This window comes from Teleopsis dalmanni, chromosome X (assembly GCF_002237135.1).
Source record: "Teleopsis dalmanni isolate 2A chromosome X, ASM223713v2, whole genome shotgun sequence".
Classification (NCBI taxonomy): Eukaryota; Metazoa; Arthropoda; class Insecta; order Diptera; family Diopsidae; genus Teleopsis; species Teleopsis dalmanni.
Genome location: NC_051848.1, coordinates 29,325,113 through 29,340,007, shown reverse-complemented (window position 1 = coordinate 29,340,007; position 14,895 = coordinate 29,325,113). Strand labels below are relative to the sequence as shown.

The window sequence follows — 14,895 nt, the reverse complement described above, 5'->3', positions numbered from 1 at the left end:
GAGAGTGAGCGCTATATACCATTTGTTTATTAGGCTTATAGTAGCATGAATTGGCAACGATAATTCTTAATCTAATTTCCTAACATTCCTGATTTCTGCGAAGGTATAGTCACCAGCACACAGTTTGACGTCTGACGCTTTCAATAGCACGTCTTATTAGTATTAGAATTATATATTAGATATTAAAAAAGTTAATAAGAAGTACATTCGATTAAGTTGTAGTTTATAACGGACACAATATAAAATAAGATTATAGTGAATTTAAAAATTTTTGTTAGGAAAAAAAGAAAGTATTTCGAGAAAGAAAGAACTCGTCTTTCATGAAAAGTATTTCTTAAAACGGTTTTCGATTCGTATTAGGCAAAAAATAATGCACCAATCAATGCAATTCGACATTTGTTGATGAAACACTACATCCAGTGTTAGCAAAACGCTGGTTTAATGAGTTTAAAAGTGGTCGTCGTCATCTAAGAATAGCTGTTGTATCAGAAAAAATCGAAAATTTGATAATTGCTCAAAAGAAGACACGTTTTGATTGATGAAAGGAAATGCTGAAAAAACACGATCAAGGAATGACATCATAACAGGTGGAGAATCAGGGTTCTAAGCCCATGAATGCGAAACAAAACAGCATTCTACAGTTTGACAGAACTCGACAAAAGTTGTCACCAAGCAAATCCAAGGAAACTCAGAAAAGCCAGTCATCTCGCAATTGTACTATGTGAATAACATCGAAAGGTCAATTTTAAGTGGTACACAACTATTTGTTTGTCGGAAGTCTTTAGAGAATCGAGGAAAATTAACCATGGAACTACCTAGAGAACGCGAGCTCCCACATATCAGGTAAAACCAAAGAGTTTTTGTGTACTCAAAACGTCGAATTGATGGGTCATTAGCCTTATAGTCCTAACTTCTTTTCGTTTCCAAACATTAAGCAAAAAGTGAGTGACGAGCGTTTTTCTACGCCTCAAAAGGCCTTTGTGACATTTAAAACCTAGATTTTAGAGATATCAATTTCGGAGTGGCAAAACTGTTTCGAAAATTGGTTCAATCGAATACAAAAATGTATTGATCATCTTTGGAAAATACTTCGCAGAACTTAAGTTAATAGAATTAACTAATTAACTGGCTGAAAAGGCAGCCCTAGTATTCTAATGTGTAGGGGGAAAGTGAAGTGATTATTTCTAAATATGTTAAAATATATACTATTCCAACTTGAGAATACAAATATTATTATATTATAGGATTTTCATGTCTTGACGTGAAATGTAAATGAAACACAATAATTTTGTTTTCTAAAAATTTAATTTTATATTTTCAAATTCAAAATTTATATTTCAAATAAAATTGTAGTGGTTCTTTTGCTTTTCTATACGTTCGCGTAAATTTTAAACTATATAAGAAGTGGACCAAGTGTCAATTGCGATGCTCTAACAATTATTCTGAGAATTTTAAATTTTGCTTCAAATTATAGGAAATAAATATTAAATTTTTCAACATGACTAAAATAAGAATGCAGTCATAAACAATATAGTGCACATCCATGATTTTAATATTATATGGTATAACGGACTAACCAACATTTTTGCCTGATCTGATCTTGTGAATGCACTTATTGCATAAGTTTCGAACTTCTTCTAAACTTTTCACTTTCATTGATTTTCTGCAGAGTTGACATTGCAATTTTTCCACCTTCTTTTTCTCAGTAGTTTTTATCTGCTTCTCTAATAGACCTTGTGTTTGGGCTATATTGGAGATTTTAGAAGGAAGCACAGGTTCAACCAAAGCAATAAATGGATTGCTTTGCGTAGTGCGTGCAGTACATGTTGTGGTGAGTTTAGTAAAATGAGTGCCTGTCACATATCCCTTGTTATCAATGGTCTTTGGAGTTACTTTCGACCTATCGAACTTTTCACAGCTTGAGGTATTTTCTATTTGTTTCCCACTCCTACTGTAATGAAATATACTATGTAGGGACTTAGAACATAGATCAATACCACTCAAAGCACTATCGTTATTTTCCGTAACACCATTTGAAACTTTAGTATTCTTCTCCTGCTGAGTGCTGTTTACAAAATTCATCATGCTTTTATGTGGTGTCAGTGTTGGATTTAATTTCAATTTTTGACGTGAATACACTAAGCAAGGATCAGAATTATCTCTGTGCTTGATAATAGTTCCGGCACTGCAAAGACTTTGGGGTACATTGGGCTGAAAACGCAGATTGGTATAAATGATTTCAACGTCTTTACTGTAATACTCTTCCGGATAACTATTTTCTTCATCACGATCTATTCTCTTACCAAACATATTGCGCTTATATATCGGCCTGCGTGGAAATTCTTTAATTGGTTTTTTTTTGGTTTTCAAAGATGAAGCGCTAATCCTTTTTTGCTTCAAATCACTTCCACCTAAACTTCTTCTAGCTCCATCAGTACTTTTACTGGATTTTCTCTCTTTGATTGCATCAATATTTCTTTGTATGTAATTAATGCGTTGAAAACTTCTTCCTGAGGAGCTTTTTTGATTAGCCCTTTGAGATGTACCAACTTCGTCGTATGAAGAATTACGTGAGGTTCTTGAAGTTTTCGAAGTTTTTGATGCTCTGGTCTGAGTAACAGTGCAAGATTTGCTTAATTTGGCTACTTTTATTGGCTTTATACCTTGAGCTTGTGGTCTATCAGCTATTATTTTATCGATCTTTTTTATTGCAGTGCTGGTCGTCAATAAGGTGGTCATTCTCGCACGAGTTGCAATTTTCTCAGTTTAACTAAAACAGTTGGGATATGTACTGATACAAAACTTTATCTCAAATGAGTCCAATATAATTGCCTATATTATAGGTATATACTGATCCAAATCGTAATTTCTAATAAATCCACTATGATGACCTAAGTAAAAAGAAAAGTTTATAATATTAATAAAAATTATAAACAAATTTATTTACACTTAAAACAAATTAATCAATATTACTAATAATTGTGAATTGTTACGAAAAGAAAAAAATAAATGTACATTTTTCAAATTAATTATCAGTCAAATTGCTCGAGTCATAGACTGAACCCAGAGAAAGAGGAAGGTCAAACCCACTTTAAATGCTTTCTTTTTGCTGTGCTAAGGTTTGACTGTTGCATAAAAATACACATCGATTCTACATAACTATAGTACTTTAAGAATACATAATCTGTAAATGAATGGGAAATAACTCAATCTTAACATTACCTCCAAAAAACTCTCCAATATATGTATTTGTTCTTGAGCAACTGTAATGTGACAACAACTGTCCTATAACTATAATACGTATTTTTATAATATCACTTTAACTGTAAATAGGATTTTTACTTACCTTAAGTGACATCAAAATATCACAATATTTGGCTTAACGTTTAAGACGGTTCCGATTGGTCGTTATAAAAACACCAGTTGTTTATTATATTTTCGAAATACTGCCGCAACTGTATTGTGATAACAACGGTTCTATAATTAGAATAACTATATCTATAATATCTACTTTAACTATAAATAGATTTTTAATTTACCTTGAAGCCAAATCGAAATATCACAATACTTGGCTTAATTTTTCAGATGGTCCGTACTGGTCGTTTTAGAAACACCAATTGTTTATTATGTTTTTGAATTACTGAGAAAACCACGGTCCTGTAACTATAATATGTATATCTTTAATTTCTATGTTACGAGTAATACGATTTTTAACTTACCTTAAAGCGGGATTTAAATTCTGAGTTTTAAGAGGGTTCCTATTGGTTGTTTTAGAAACGCTAATTGTTTATTGTATTTTTGAATCACTGTTGAAACAGTATTGCGACAACCACGGTCCTATAACTATAATATGTATATTTATAATATCTACTTTAACTATAAATAGACTTTTAACTTACCTTAAAGGAACTTCGAAATATCACAATACTTTTTTTAAGATGGTTCCAATCGGTCGTTTTAGAAACACGAATTGTTTGTTTTTATTGTTTTCGAATTTTTATAAATTTTTTTTAGACTTTTGACAAAACTTGAATTTTTGTGAGCTCTATTTTTCAAAACTAATCTATTCTATTAAAATATTTTATATAATTTGACTAACACAGTATTAATTAAATTATTTTACTTTTGTATTTAATATAAAAATCTATGATAAGTTGATTTTATATTTATATATAATATATAAATATATATAAATATATGAATATAAATATTTATATATTTACATATAAAAATCTGTGATAAGTTGATTTTATATTTAATACATAAAATATGTAGTATGTTAGTTAGTTAGTTGTGGTAAAGGGAGGACGAGTCCTTCTCAATTAGCAAAAAGCCGTTTTGAATCCAAAAAAACCTCGTAACAGAGGGTAGTAGGGAGAAGGTCAGACTAGAACCAGCCAGAGGCATTTACAAAGGCAAGAATCTGGCTAATGCTGATGCTGGAGACATCGCCGAGTGAATTGAAGAATTGGGCCCCTAGAAACTTAAACCTAATTCTGGTCAGACCTGAAAAAATACACATCAAGTGTTCTGGTGTCATTTATTCGAAAGCTGGTAGACATGCACTGCAAGACGTACCACAGGGTAGGCCGAGTCTACCTCCATGCCGTCCTATGCACCAGTGTCCTGTTAAGACAAATGTGAAACTAGATAACTCTGATTTGCTTCTGCGAATTAAATCAGAGGTTCTATATTTGGAATTTCTGCTGAGGTGGTAAGATTCAGTATTTATATATCACAGTTTCTTATTGAAGAATAATTAAAAAGAGCTATAGCATTGTCTGAAACGTCTTCATAAATTGTGCAGAACTCCTGATAATGGAGCGCATGAATGTATTAGAGGTACAAAAATATATAGTTGATCACGAAATTACTGATTTGCCGACGATGAAAGAGATTTGCAAATCTAATATTTCAAAAATATTAAACAGTCATTGACAAACTCTTAAAAATGGATAGTGGAAGAAACTGAGCCTTATCGTGAGTTGTAGTATGAGCATACCCAGAAGTGAAATGAAGAGGTAACTTTTTAAGCAAAAATATATTCTATATTTTCTTTTTTTGCAATTTTTATGACCTTTTTACATTTTTTGAATACCTTTATAATTCCGTCGGTACATCGATTTTTAGCCAAAACAAATGCTAATGTGATGGTGACGGTAGATGCCTCCGTATATGTTTTTTTGGTTCTTTGTTTCGAGTCCTTAAAGATATGTGTGGTCTGACATTCTCATTATGAAAAACCACTGCTTTTCTGTTGCCCAATTCTGGTCTCTTTTTATTGATCGTTTGATTCAAGGGATCTCTCTGTGAGCAATAGAGGAATGAATTAACCAGTGCAGCAAACTGGAACAGCTTTTAATAAACAATTTTATTATTTTCCTAACAATCGCTTAACATAACTTTATTTGACATAAGTTCACGATTTGAAGTCATTTTAGGAGAGTCACTGACTTATGATCGTGATCATTTTCATTGAATATTATTATATGTAATCTATTTTTTATGGTTCGTAAAAATTGTGCACAAACATTGAACGTATTTGCATAGGTGTTTATAATATCTTGATAGAGCAAGTTATAACTTTTTGTTTGGAAGAATCAAAATTTATAGCGAACTATATCTGGCGAATAAGCTGGTTATTGGTAGATTGATAGAAAATAATTCTTCTTTTTCTTTAACCTGGAACTTGTTTCATAACATTTATTTTATAACGGTTCAAAAAGGGTTCAGTAATATTCGAAGTTTATTATTTTCACGGTTTATAGATTATCATCAACAGAACTCTTTTTCCATTACAAAATAAATGTTGACTCTATATTTTTTTAGCCAATATCTGGAGACAAAATTGCTTCGAAGCTGAAGAGACGGACCACTTTTTAGCCTCTTGTTATAAATCCACATCGTAATGGTACACTCCGATCACATCTATTTATAGTCTATAGTAATGAAACGATATACAAAACAATTAATATTCCTGATTGTGTTTGATGGCATTTTTAGGGAGTGTTTTGGATATATCTCGGTCAATCAGTATAAATAATAAAAATGAAAAAAATAATAATAACTATTTGTTCTCTGTAATCGAGCATAAGCATAGTCAAATATCTTAATGCTTGGGTCTTCAAACAGCTTGAGTAATATACAAAGGACTATAAGAATATTAGAAATATTATAATGATAATATATATACTATTAGTTAACTTTTATACTGTTTTTTGTATTATTCTCTATTAGATAAATATACAGATTTTGTACGTTTTCTACTATTAGTTAATATTCATTGGATAAACTATAGAGACCGCTCTATAGAAACTTTTATACTTTACTAGAATTTGAATTGTTTTCAAAATTTTCAAACCTTAATTTCACTAGAATCAATCTTTAAATATTATTATGAGTATTAAAATATGTGTCATCTTTATTACATGTTTTCAATTAATAATACTCTGAGTTCTGTTTTTATAAAATTGATAACTTTACTGTAAAAAACAAATTTTTATATATCAAAAAAAAAAAAAACAGAATAATAAAATATAAAACAACTGTAAATGCAAAAGCATTTTTCTTTTTTGATTTTATGAAATCATTATTTTCAGATATTTTTATTAAGTGGGTTCAAACTCCAAAGAAAATAGTCTTCAAATAATCCTACGCATCGAAAACAGAAGAAAAAAAATTATAATTCTTTTGTGCGTAACAGACTTCGACATTTGTGAATGATTAATTAAACTATAAAAATATGGTTTCAAAAAATGTTTTATTGGCCTAAACTAAACTTTGCTTCAAATTTTGAAATAAATTCCATATATGGAAGGCACTGAAACCGCACTTAGTTTACCGCAAATAAAAATTTAGACAGAATCCAATAGATGAAAAATAAATTAATGAAGTGCATTTTTTTAATTATTTTTACGTCATCATTCCATCATTCCAAATTGACGTCAGTAGTAATTGAGCGCAGACTAACGAGGTAGAGTTGACTATAATTATTCTTACTAAAGCTTTTCATTTTATAATAAATTTTAGTTTTAGTTTAAATTATACGTTATAATATTTATCATACCGGTACCAAAATGCTCCAAAAAATTTTTATTGTTAAAGACAAAAAAAAAATAGTACGGATTGGTGATGCTAATGGTTATGGGTTAACTGGAGTTTGGTGATCATAAAACAGTGGTGCTGCTAATCGGCAGTAGGAAAAAGATTGAAATTCTCTCAATTAAAATGGGAGATGTAGACATACAATCTAGTCCCCAACTTACATATCTTGATGTCACTCTAGATAGTAGGCTGAGTTTCAAAACACACCTAAAGCAATCGAAAGATAAAGCCTCACGTGTTTTCAATACATTATCTCGTTTAATACCTTGATTTTTGCTATGGACCCCAAGGACATCGTTAGTGTTCTTTTAGCATCAGTTTCCAAGTCGTTGATACAACCATAAAGTCATATTCACACGTAATGAAAAGTTCATCGGTTAAGGCTGGCAAGTAATCCGTATTGCCAGTTTTGTTCAGATAAAATTGAGAGTCCCGCCCATATGTATAAGATTTGTAGATATTAGATGAAATCTAGAGACTCTAATCGGGAAAGCCAGTCCTTGTTCTTTGGTAAAGCAGATATTGACAAACACTGAAGAGTGGAGTTTTTACGAGTGCATAATCTCTAGAATATTAAACATTGTTAAAGCGCACTTTATAAATATCATAGGGGTTTGATTTCCTATGTAATTAAAATTTATATCGGAGAGTTTTGTGCAATCTCAAAAACTCTCCTAGAAAAGCAGTCATACCAAAGCAGTGGTTGGTAATTTGTGCAGGAATAGAAAAAATTCAAATTAATTTTTAAGAAAAACATGCTAGGGACATAGAAAATGATTATTGGTTATCTATAATAGCGTGAACGTATAAGCTGAGGAAGTAAAAGAGAGTTAAGCATGCTCAAAGCACTACGAAAGTGGAAATTAATCAAAAGTTGACGTTGTTTGCTTAGTGGGATTTCAACGGGGTTGTCTCTTTTTTGTAGCTTATCTCTCAGAGTGATGTCTCACTGAAAAGGTCGTTAAAGAAAAGGATACTATATAGATCTAAAGAAAATAAATAGTTGTAATTCATTCGCACTGAAGTATGTTAAATTAAATATACTATATGAAAAATGCTGATTTACAAGATTTTTGAAAATACAAGAATAGTAGTGGTATGAGCATTTAATCAGAGTGGGTGATGAAAGGGCAATCCATAAAAATGAGAACATCATGAGAACATATTGAAAAGGACATCATAACACTGAGAACAACTCAATTAAATAATTAGATTAATAATTAATTTATAATTAGATAATTAAAGTTTGAAATGGATTTTTTCAAGACTTTTTCATTACAAATTTATATAATAATAATAATAATACAATGTGCATTTTAAAATATATATTTTTATTTCATATTTCAAGATCATATAAGATCCCTGCCAATCAAAAGTATCCTAAAATATTCTATTATGTAGATATTTTCTTTATATTTTTGAGTATTTGGCTTATTAATGAGACTTTTGTTGAGTACAAAACAAGTATTTTTTCATTCTACCAGTGCACAACGATTGAAATTATAACAATAAATCCAAAAAGGTGTTAAAGCAACTAAATTTTAAACCTTTCTCTAATTCGTTTTGAAGATACCATTAAAGGAACGCAATAAATTGTTGGAATTATTTATTAGGGGATCTTAGTGGATGTGGTACTGCAACCGTCGGGTCTATTGTGTTTCTATCTGTGTTTAGAGTAGGTCTCTAAGCCCTTTTGCGTCAATAATAATTGTTGAAATAATGCAGTTCAATTGCACTGGCATAGTCTATCCGCAATTATGTACATTCCAGGAACTTTTCTAACAACATTCATCAAATGTTCTTAAGAACACATAATTTTAAGCGTGCATTTTTTGGTTGATTGGAACAATATCTTCATTAAACGCCTTTACATTAGTACAAAAGTTAAATATATTCCCACGCAGCCAGCCGAATGCATAGACAGACAAATATTTAATTTTATTAGATAAATTTTTTTTTTTTATAAATTATGTACGCTTATTTAATTACATTAAAATATACTATAACAAATATGTAAACGTAAAGCAAAAATTTAACAGTACAACAGAATTAATGTTGTGGACAGAACATGTTCTCTGTTATTAACAGCTAGAAACTTGTTTCTTATGTGGGAAAGCTTTGCAATGTTAAAAAGTTTTTATGTGAAATTTACATTGCGCGACCAGCGGAATTATTTTCTTTTGGCAAACAGTTGTAGTTTGCTATCGCAGTCGAATGGTTCTTTACGAGATTTGCTTCCAATTTATTTAAAATTTGTTTTAAAGTCAACTTCAAACTTCAATAGTAAATTATTAAAGAGAATATTTTATTCGTTTTTTATTCGCATTTTTATTGCATACAAATTTAAAGAGCAAAACAAACGAATATTGTTTACAGATAATAAAAGATATAAAATTAATATTTTTTTTAATTAAACGAAACGAAAACAAACGAAATTTAAAGCGACTTTTCATTACAACTCAAGTGTAGTAAAAACAAAAAAAAAAATATTAAATCAAAAAATATCAAAAACTGTGTCTTTGTGTTTCGAAATTTGTATCTTCATCCGAGATAGATTTGGCCGAAAAGGACTGTTTTTTGTTGTCAAAAAAGTAGATTAAAAGTGCTTATACTTTATTTAATTGTTTTGAATTTCATAGTCAAGAGTAAAGTAAAGATTTTTCAAATATAATTTGTTTACGAAAGAAAGCTAAACAAACAAGTGGAAAAATTTTGCAGTTCTTTGCACGGAAGCAAACGAAAGCCAGTAAGTAAAATTCTTATTAAAATTTATTTTTTTACTAAATTAAAAATTTAATAAAAAATTATTTAAAATACATTTATTTAATTTTATTAGATATGTTATCAGATTTTATTTGCTTTGAAATTCTTTACTCTGTCCTATAATTCGCATAGATAATAATTTTAAGAATTTTTTTTCTTAATGATAAACAAAAATATTTAAAAATAAATGATAAAAATGTATCGATTTGTTCCACCTAAAATATTTTTCTTTAAAAATAATTTAATTAAATATATAAATATATTTATATATATATATATAATATATTTAAGCATATAGGTTAGATTAGGTTAGGTAAGGTTATACCGGCGATCCCAGGGGGATCCACTTAGGTGTATAGACCCATTGTGCTACCATATTTATAAAAACATAAGGGTTAAAACCATCTAGAACCTTTGACAAAGCTTATGATGCTATTTAAAGGACGGTCCTGAAGTTCGCCAAGGTCTTCAAAAAAGAAAGTCCTTAAAATGTTAAAACGTCGCCTTATATGTGAGGGACAGAGCTTCATTTCGTCTCCTAGCATGGTTACCTAGAAATATGTAATATATTAAATTTAATATAAATATAATAATATAATATATATATTATAATATAGATTAATATAAATATAATATATATATATATAATAAATTTATAAATTTATATTAAAATAAAACTATATTTAAATTAAAAAAATCAATTTAGTGTTTTTGTAAATACATAAGTTGAGTTGAGTTAATGTTTAAATAATTTAAAAATGTTGATTATCGCTTTTTTATTGATTAAATTATAATGTAATGTATTAGTAAAGAAGAGGCCGAAATGAAAAACAAAAAAAAATATTGTCAGACGTTTCTGATATCATCAAATTAGAATATTAAAATAGAATTGTCTTTACTTGAAGTTTTTTGATAGAAATTTAAATCAATTCTATTAAAAAACTGACTATTCGAAATTTTTTTGGAAGAATGTTAAAGTAATTCCATTCAAAAGTTCTATTGATTTTGGAACAAAGAAGAATTATTGGAAAAATGTTATATCAAATACCTGTGGATACACTTAGATAAAGCAAATAAGACAATAATAAATGTTGTAAAATTAAATAAAATAGTTGTAATTAAACAGTTAAATGTAATAAAAATTAATAAAAATTAAATTTATATAAAAAATTAAATAAATAAAAATAAAATAAAACTGTTGAGATACACTTCAAAATCAAATGTAAAATTATTAAATGGCTCCAATTAAATGTGCTGCATATAATGATCAAAACACTATAGTATACACCTGACATATCTGATTAATTATATTAGAATTCAAAAATTAAGAAGAAAATTAATTCAAGAAATTAATTGGTATAATGTGATATATTTAAACTTTTTTGGTAATTACCCAAATATTTTTACCTCGGTTTTTTTAAAGTCGTCTCCTCAACTTCAATAAGGAAATAGATTCTGCCAAGCAACTCAAAATTATGGGGCTATACTAAGCTTTACGTCTCCAGAAATATAAAATTGGATGTTTCTTTTGTAATCAATAAATTTTAATATTGAAAATATTGAAATGAAAAGACAACAACAAAAAATTTTTAGTTAATAATTGTTTTATATTCAGTTGCTGAGGTCAAATTGTACTAATACCAATAGGTCTGAATAGCCAGTACTCCGTCATTAATTGCAGCCATTAATTTCACTATTGATTATTAAAAATCAATTATTGTTATTTGTTTAAAAGAAATTGATTTTGTATAAATAAACTAGAGGAAAAACGAAAAATTCTGTCCTGAAGATATGAAATTTTGTCATATCATAGGTTCGGTTTAATTGGAGTGGCGGTCCTGCTTACCAACGGCAATTGATGTTATATCATATATATTCAGTGATATTAGCTCATTTTCTACAATTATTTGATATAAAAAATATAAAAAATATATTATTTGATATTAAAAAAATTTGTATTTTTTGTATTTTTATTATACATAGAATTAAAATATATATTCAAATTTAAAAAATATATAAACAATAAATATGATTGATCCATTTTCAATATATACAAAGATACGAAGTAAGAAAAACAAGTCTGTACCAAAAAATCTTCTGTGAAAAAATCTGCAATATCTCAAAAAGGATTTATTCAAAGCTTTTAGATAATTAAGTATCATTAATTTTAATGCTTGATAGCTTAGATATAGGAATGTGTACATAAGATATTCTTACTACACTTTGTACTGCAAAGATAGATTGTATATTGTAGATTGTATATATAGATTGTATATTGTGTTTTGAATAACGCACACGGATTTATTGTCCAACTGGTATAGTTTAACATTTGGCACATTTGTTAGTCTTATAGTGTAAGATATAAGATATATTTTTTAAAATAAATCTAATAGTAATAATAATAACATTTAAATAGCAAAATAGTGATATCAAATTAAAGTATAGAATAACTAAAATTTAATTTGTGGTATATTTAGTATAAAATCTATCGTACGTTATATATACATTAAAGAAACCATTATATCTAACTAGTTTTTTATACTACAAGATAGTTTAGAAAAGCATTTGCTCTGGAGCTAAAATTAAAAAAACCAGAAACATAATTTTTGCTTACCATTGTAGTGAGAAAATTCTATATGTATCTAGGTTATAATATATTTTTATATTTAAATGGTTTTGAATATTAAAGCGGTTTTTATTCAGATTAAAGATTCATTTACCTAAAACTTTTGTAAAATTATTTTTTATTTACTTCATTGGGCTTAGCTTGGTTTGTGCCTAGGGGGATTATAAATTATAAAAGATTTTTTATAGTAGAGTAATATAGTGAAAAAGAGAAAAATTAGAAAGTTATATGGTAATACCAACTGTATGATCCGTAGTTTACATTACTAAGAAGAATCTAAACATAGAAACATGGAAGAGAACGAGAAAGTTGACAGTTTAGTCCGCTCATGGTACTTCCCTGGATGGGTTTCTAGCGGTACTGTTTTATGTTACCCTAGAGACCATTAAGAAAAGTACTTGCTTCTATATTCTTCAGCTTGCCAATAACAAATGAAAGATATTACAGTCATGTGCAACTTCCCGGTTAACATGACGCACCTATAACAAAACGAGATCTAAAGAACTTATCAAAAGAGATTGTGTGAACACTGCAAGGCTTACTACAGTTCTATCAGGTCGTTGGTGTATAGGAACCCATGCAAAGAAACTGCGCATTTCTTGTAATCCTCACTGCAGAAGTTTTAGAAACCTGCTCGGCTTTGGCGTACAGAAGAAATAGGTTTTAGGAAGATATTTTTTTAATAGCTTATCAGACTGTTCATTGATAAAGGTGAAATACCTATTAAATTATCTTAATTCGACGGATTGGATTTAGTCTATATTCTTCTTTCTTAAGGGTTCTTGTGTGGAATGTAGTAGCAAAACGGTGAAAAATTATTAATTGAGATATATAAAAAGTTAACTGATGGTCTGCCATTACAACCAACCAACAAGAATCTCTCATTAGATATGGCACTATTCCTTTATCAGCACTATATAAACAATTTCTGCATAAGAGTTTTTATTCTATTGTGTAGGGTGTCCCAGTAATGGCCTGCTGATCCAAGTTTTATTCTCTTTTTCCCAACAAAAACACTTAAAGTTACTAAAACATATGAATTATATATGTAATAATAATTTTAATTATTTTATATAAATGCTTTCTTTCGACACTATACATTTAGGTAAATATTGAAAAGACTCTTCATGCGAAAGCTCTCTAACGGTACCGGTTTATATTACCGTATGTAATTTTTATAATTTTTCTTTACTTAGATATTGTATTTATAACGATTTTTATATATTATTTCTATGTAAGAGTATTGTAATAAATTATATAAATACTTGTCTTTATATACTTAAAGCAAAGACGCAGGACAGAACAAAGTTGCATGTTTGTCCTGTGCACGGATTTCGAAACATTTGTATTGTTATTATTAAATATTACAATTATGTTTGTTGTTGTTGTTATTATTATTACTGGAATACACAACTGTTTTGTTAAAGTTCATTGACTGTGGAATGAAAAATTCTCATACAGAAAAGTTCAAGTTTTTTTTTTTTTTGTTTACGTAAAGTGAAGTTCACTTCACATAATGTAAATTTTAATGTTAGTTTGTGTCTTATTTAAATTTTAGTTTGACGTTCCGCTAACATAGCAGCTGTCCATTTTTACAGAGAAGTAAGAAAGCCGATGTTGTGAGGTCTGTTAAAAGAAAATGCATTTCAGAGTTACATACTTTCGTTAACTGCTTTTGTGCTGATTTTCCTCAATGAACCTGCTCTGCAGTTACTATGTTAACATTCTTCAGAATACATACGAGTACATTCTCTTTCGAAAAATTAAGTTTCACTCTGACTTACTTTTCTTTGGCACACTACTGACCCTAATAATTTCATAGATATTTATTCTCTTTTCTGTTTATTGGTACTTTTTTGAGATGTTTTGCAGATGTTAAATTTATCAAAAGAAAATTATTTGTTTTTATTTATTTAACATTCATTAGTTGCACAAGTCATACACTCAGTACATTGTGATGTTCTCATAGTCATCACTTAAGTGTACTAATTCTTTAATATTTGTAGAGATAATGCTAATAATTTTGAATAGGTTTGAAAAGAGCCGCATTTGATATCTAAAGTTAGAGATTTAGATAAAAACTATTTTCAATGCATAGTACTTTTGCTTTGTATATCTCACCAACTTAAACATAAGGAAACTATGATGGACATTGGTTAACAGTCTTGAAATAAGTTAAGTTCCTAACTATGAAAATCAGTATTGTTAGTGTTTTATAGTCTATAAAATCATAACAAATCTAAAAGAAACAAAAAAAATTAATACTGGTATCTATATATATATAAAAATCAATATAATTGAAATTAAAATATTACAGATTATATTCAGTTAAGAAAGAGAGAGGTTAGATTATAACATTTGTGAAGAAGTCTTTACTACAGGCATTTTAAAAGTTTTGACCT

General features: G+C 28.5%; 2 protein-coding genes across 6 annotated transcripts in view; one reads left to right on the top strand and one right to left on the bottom strand.

Annotated features, from left to right (window-relative positions):
- Positions 1 to 1,341: 1,341 nt before the first annotated feature.
- Positions 1,342 to 4,060, bottom strand: LOC119662276. The gene is made up of 6 exons (XM_038071868.1): positions 3,900 to 4,060; positions 3,720 to 3,843; positions 3,540 to 3,663; positions 3,347 to 3,477; positions 3,223 to 3,291; positions 1,342 to 2,891 (listed from the first exon to the last, which is right to left on the bottom strand). Exon 6 carries the CDS (start codon positions 2,737 to 2,739, stop codon positions 1,573 to 1,575), a length of 1,167 nt encoding a protein of 388 aa, XP_037927796.1. The 5' UTR covers positions 2,740 to 2,891; positions 3,223 to 3,291; positions 3,347 to 3,477; positions 3,540 to 3,663; positions 3,720 to 3,843; positions 3,900 to 4,060; the 3' UTR covers positions 1,342 to 1,572.
- A 5,472-nt stretch (positions 4,061 to 9,532) lies between these two features.
- Positions 9,533 to 14,895, top strand: part of LOC119662664 — a 56,059-nt gene continuing 50,696 nt past the window's right edge. For 3 of the 5 annotated variants that reach the window (XM_038072343.1, XM_038072342.1, XM_038072340.1), the window contains exon 1: positions 9,534 to 9,850. The gene's annotated coding sequence lies outside the window, so the exon portion shown is untranslated. Of the gene's footprint in view, positions 9,851 to 14,895 lie in introns of all 5 variants that reach the window. The other 2 variants (XM_038072344.1, XM_038072341.1) reach the window with 2 other exon arrangements.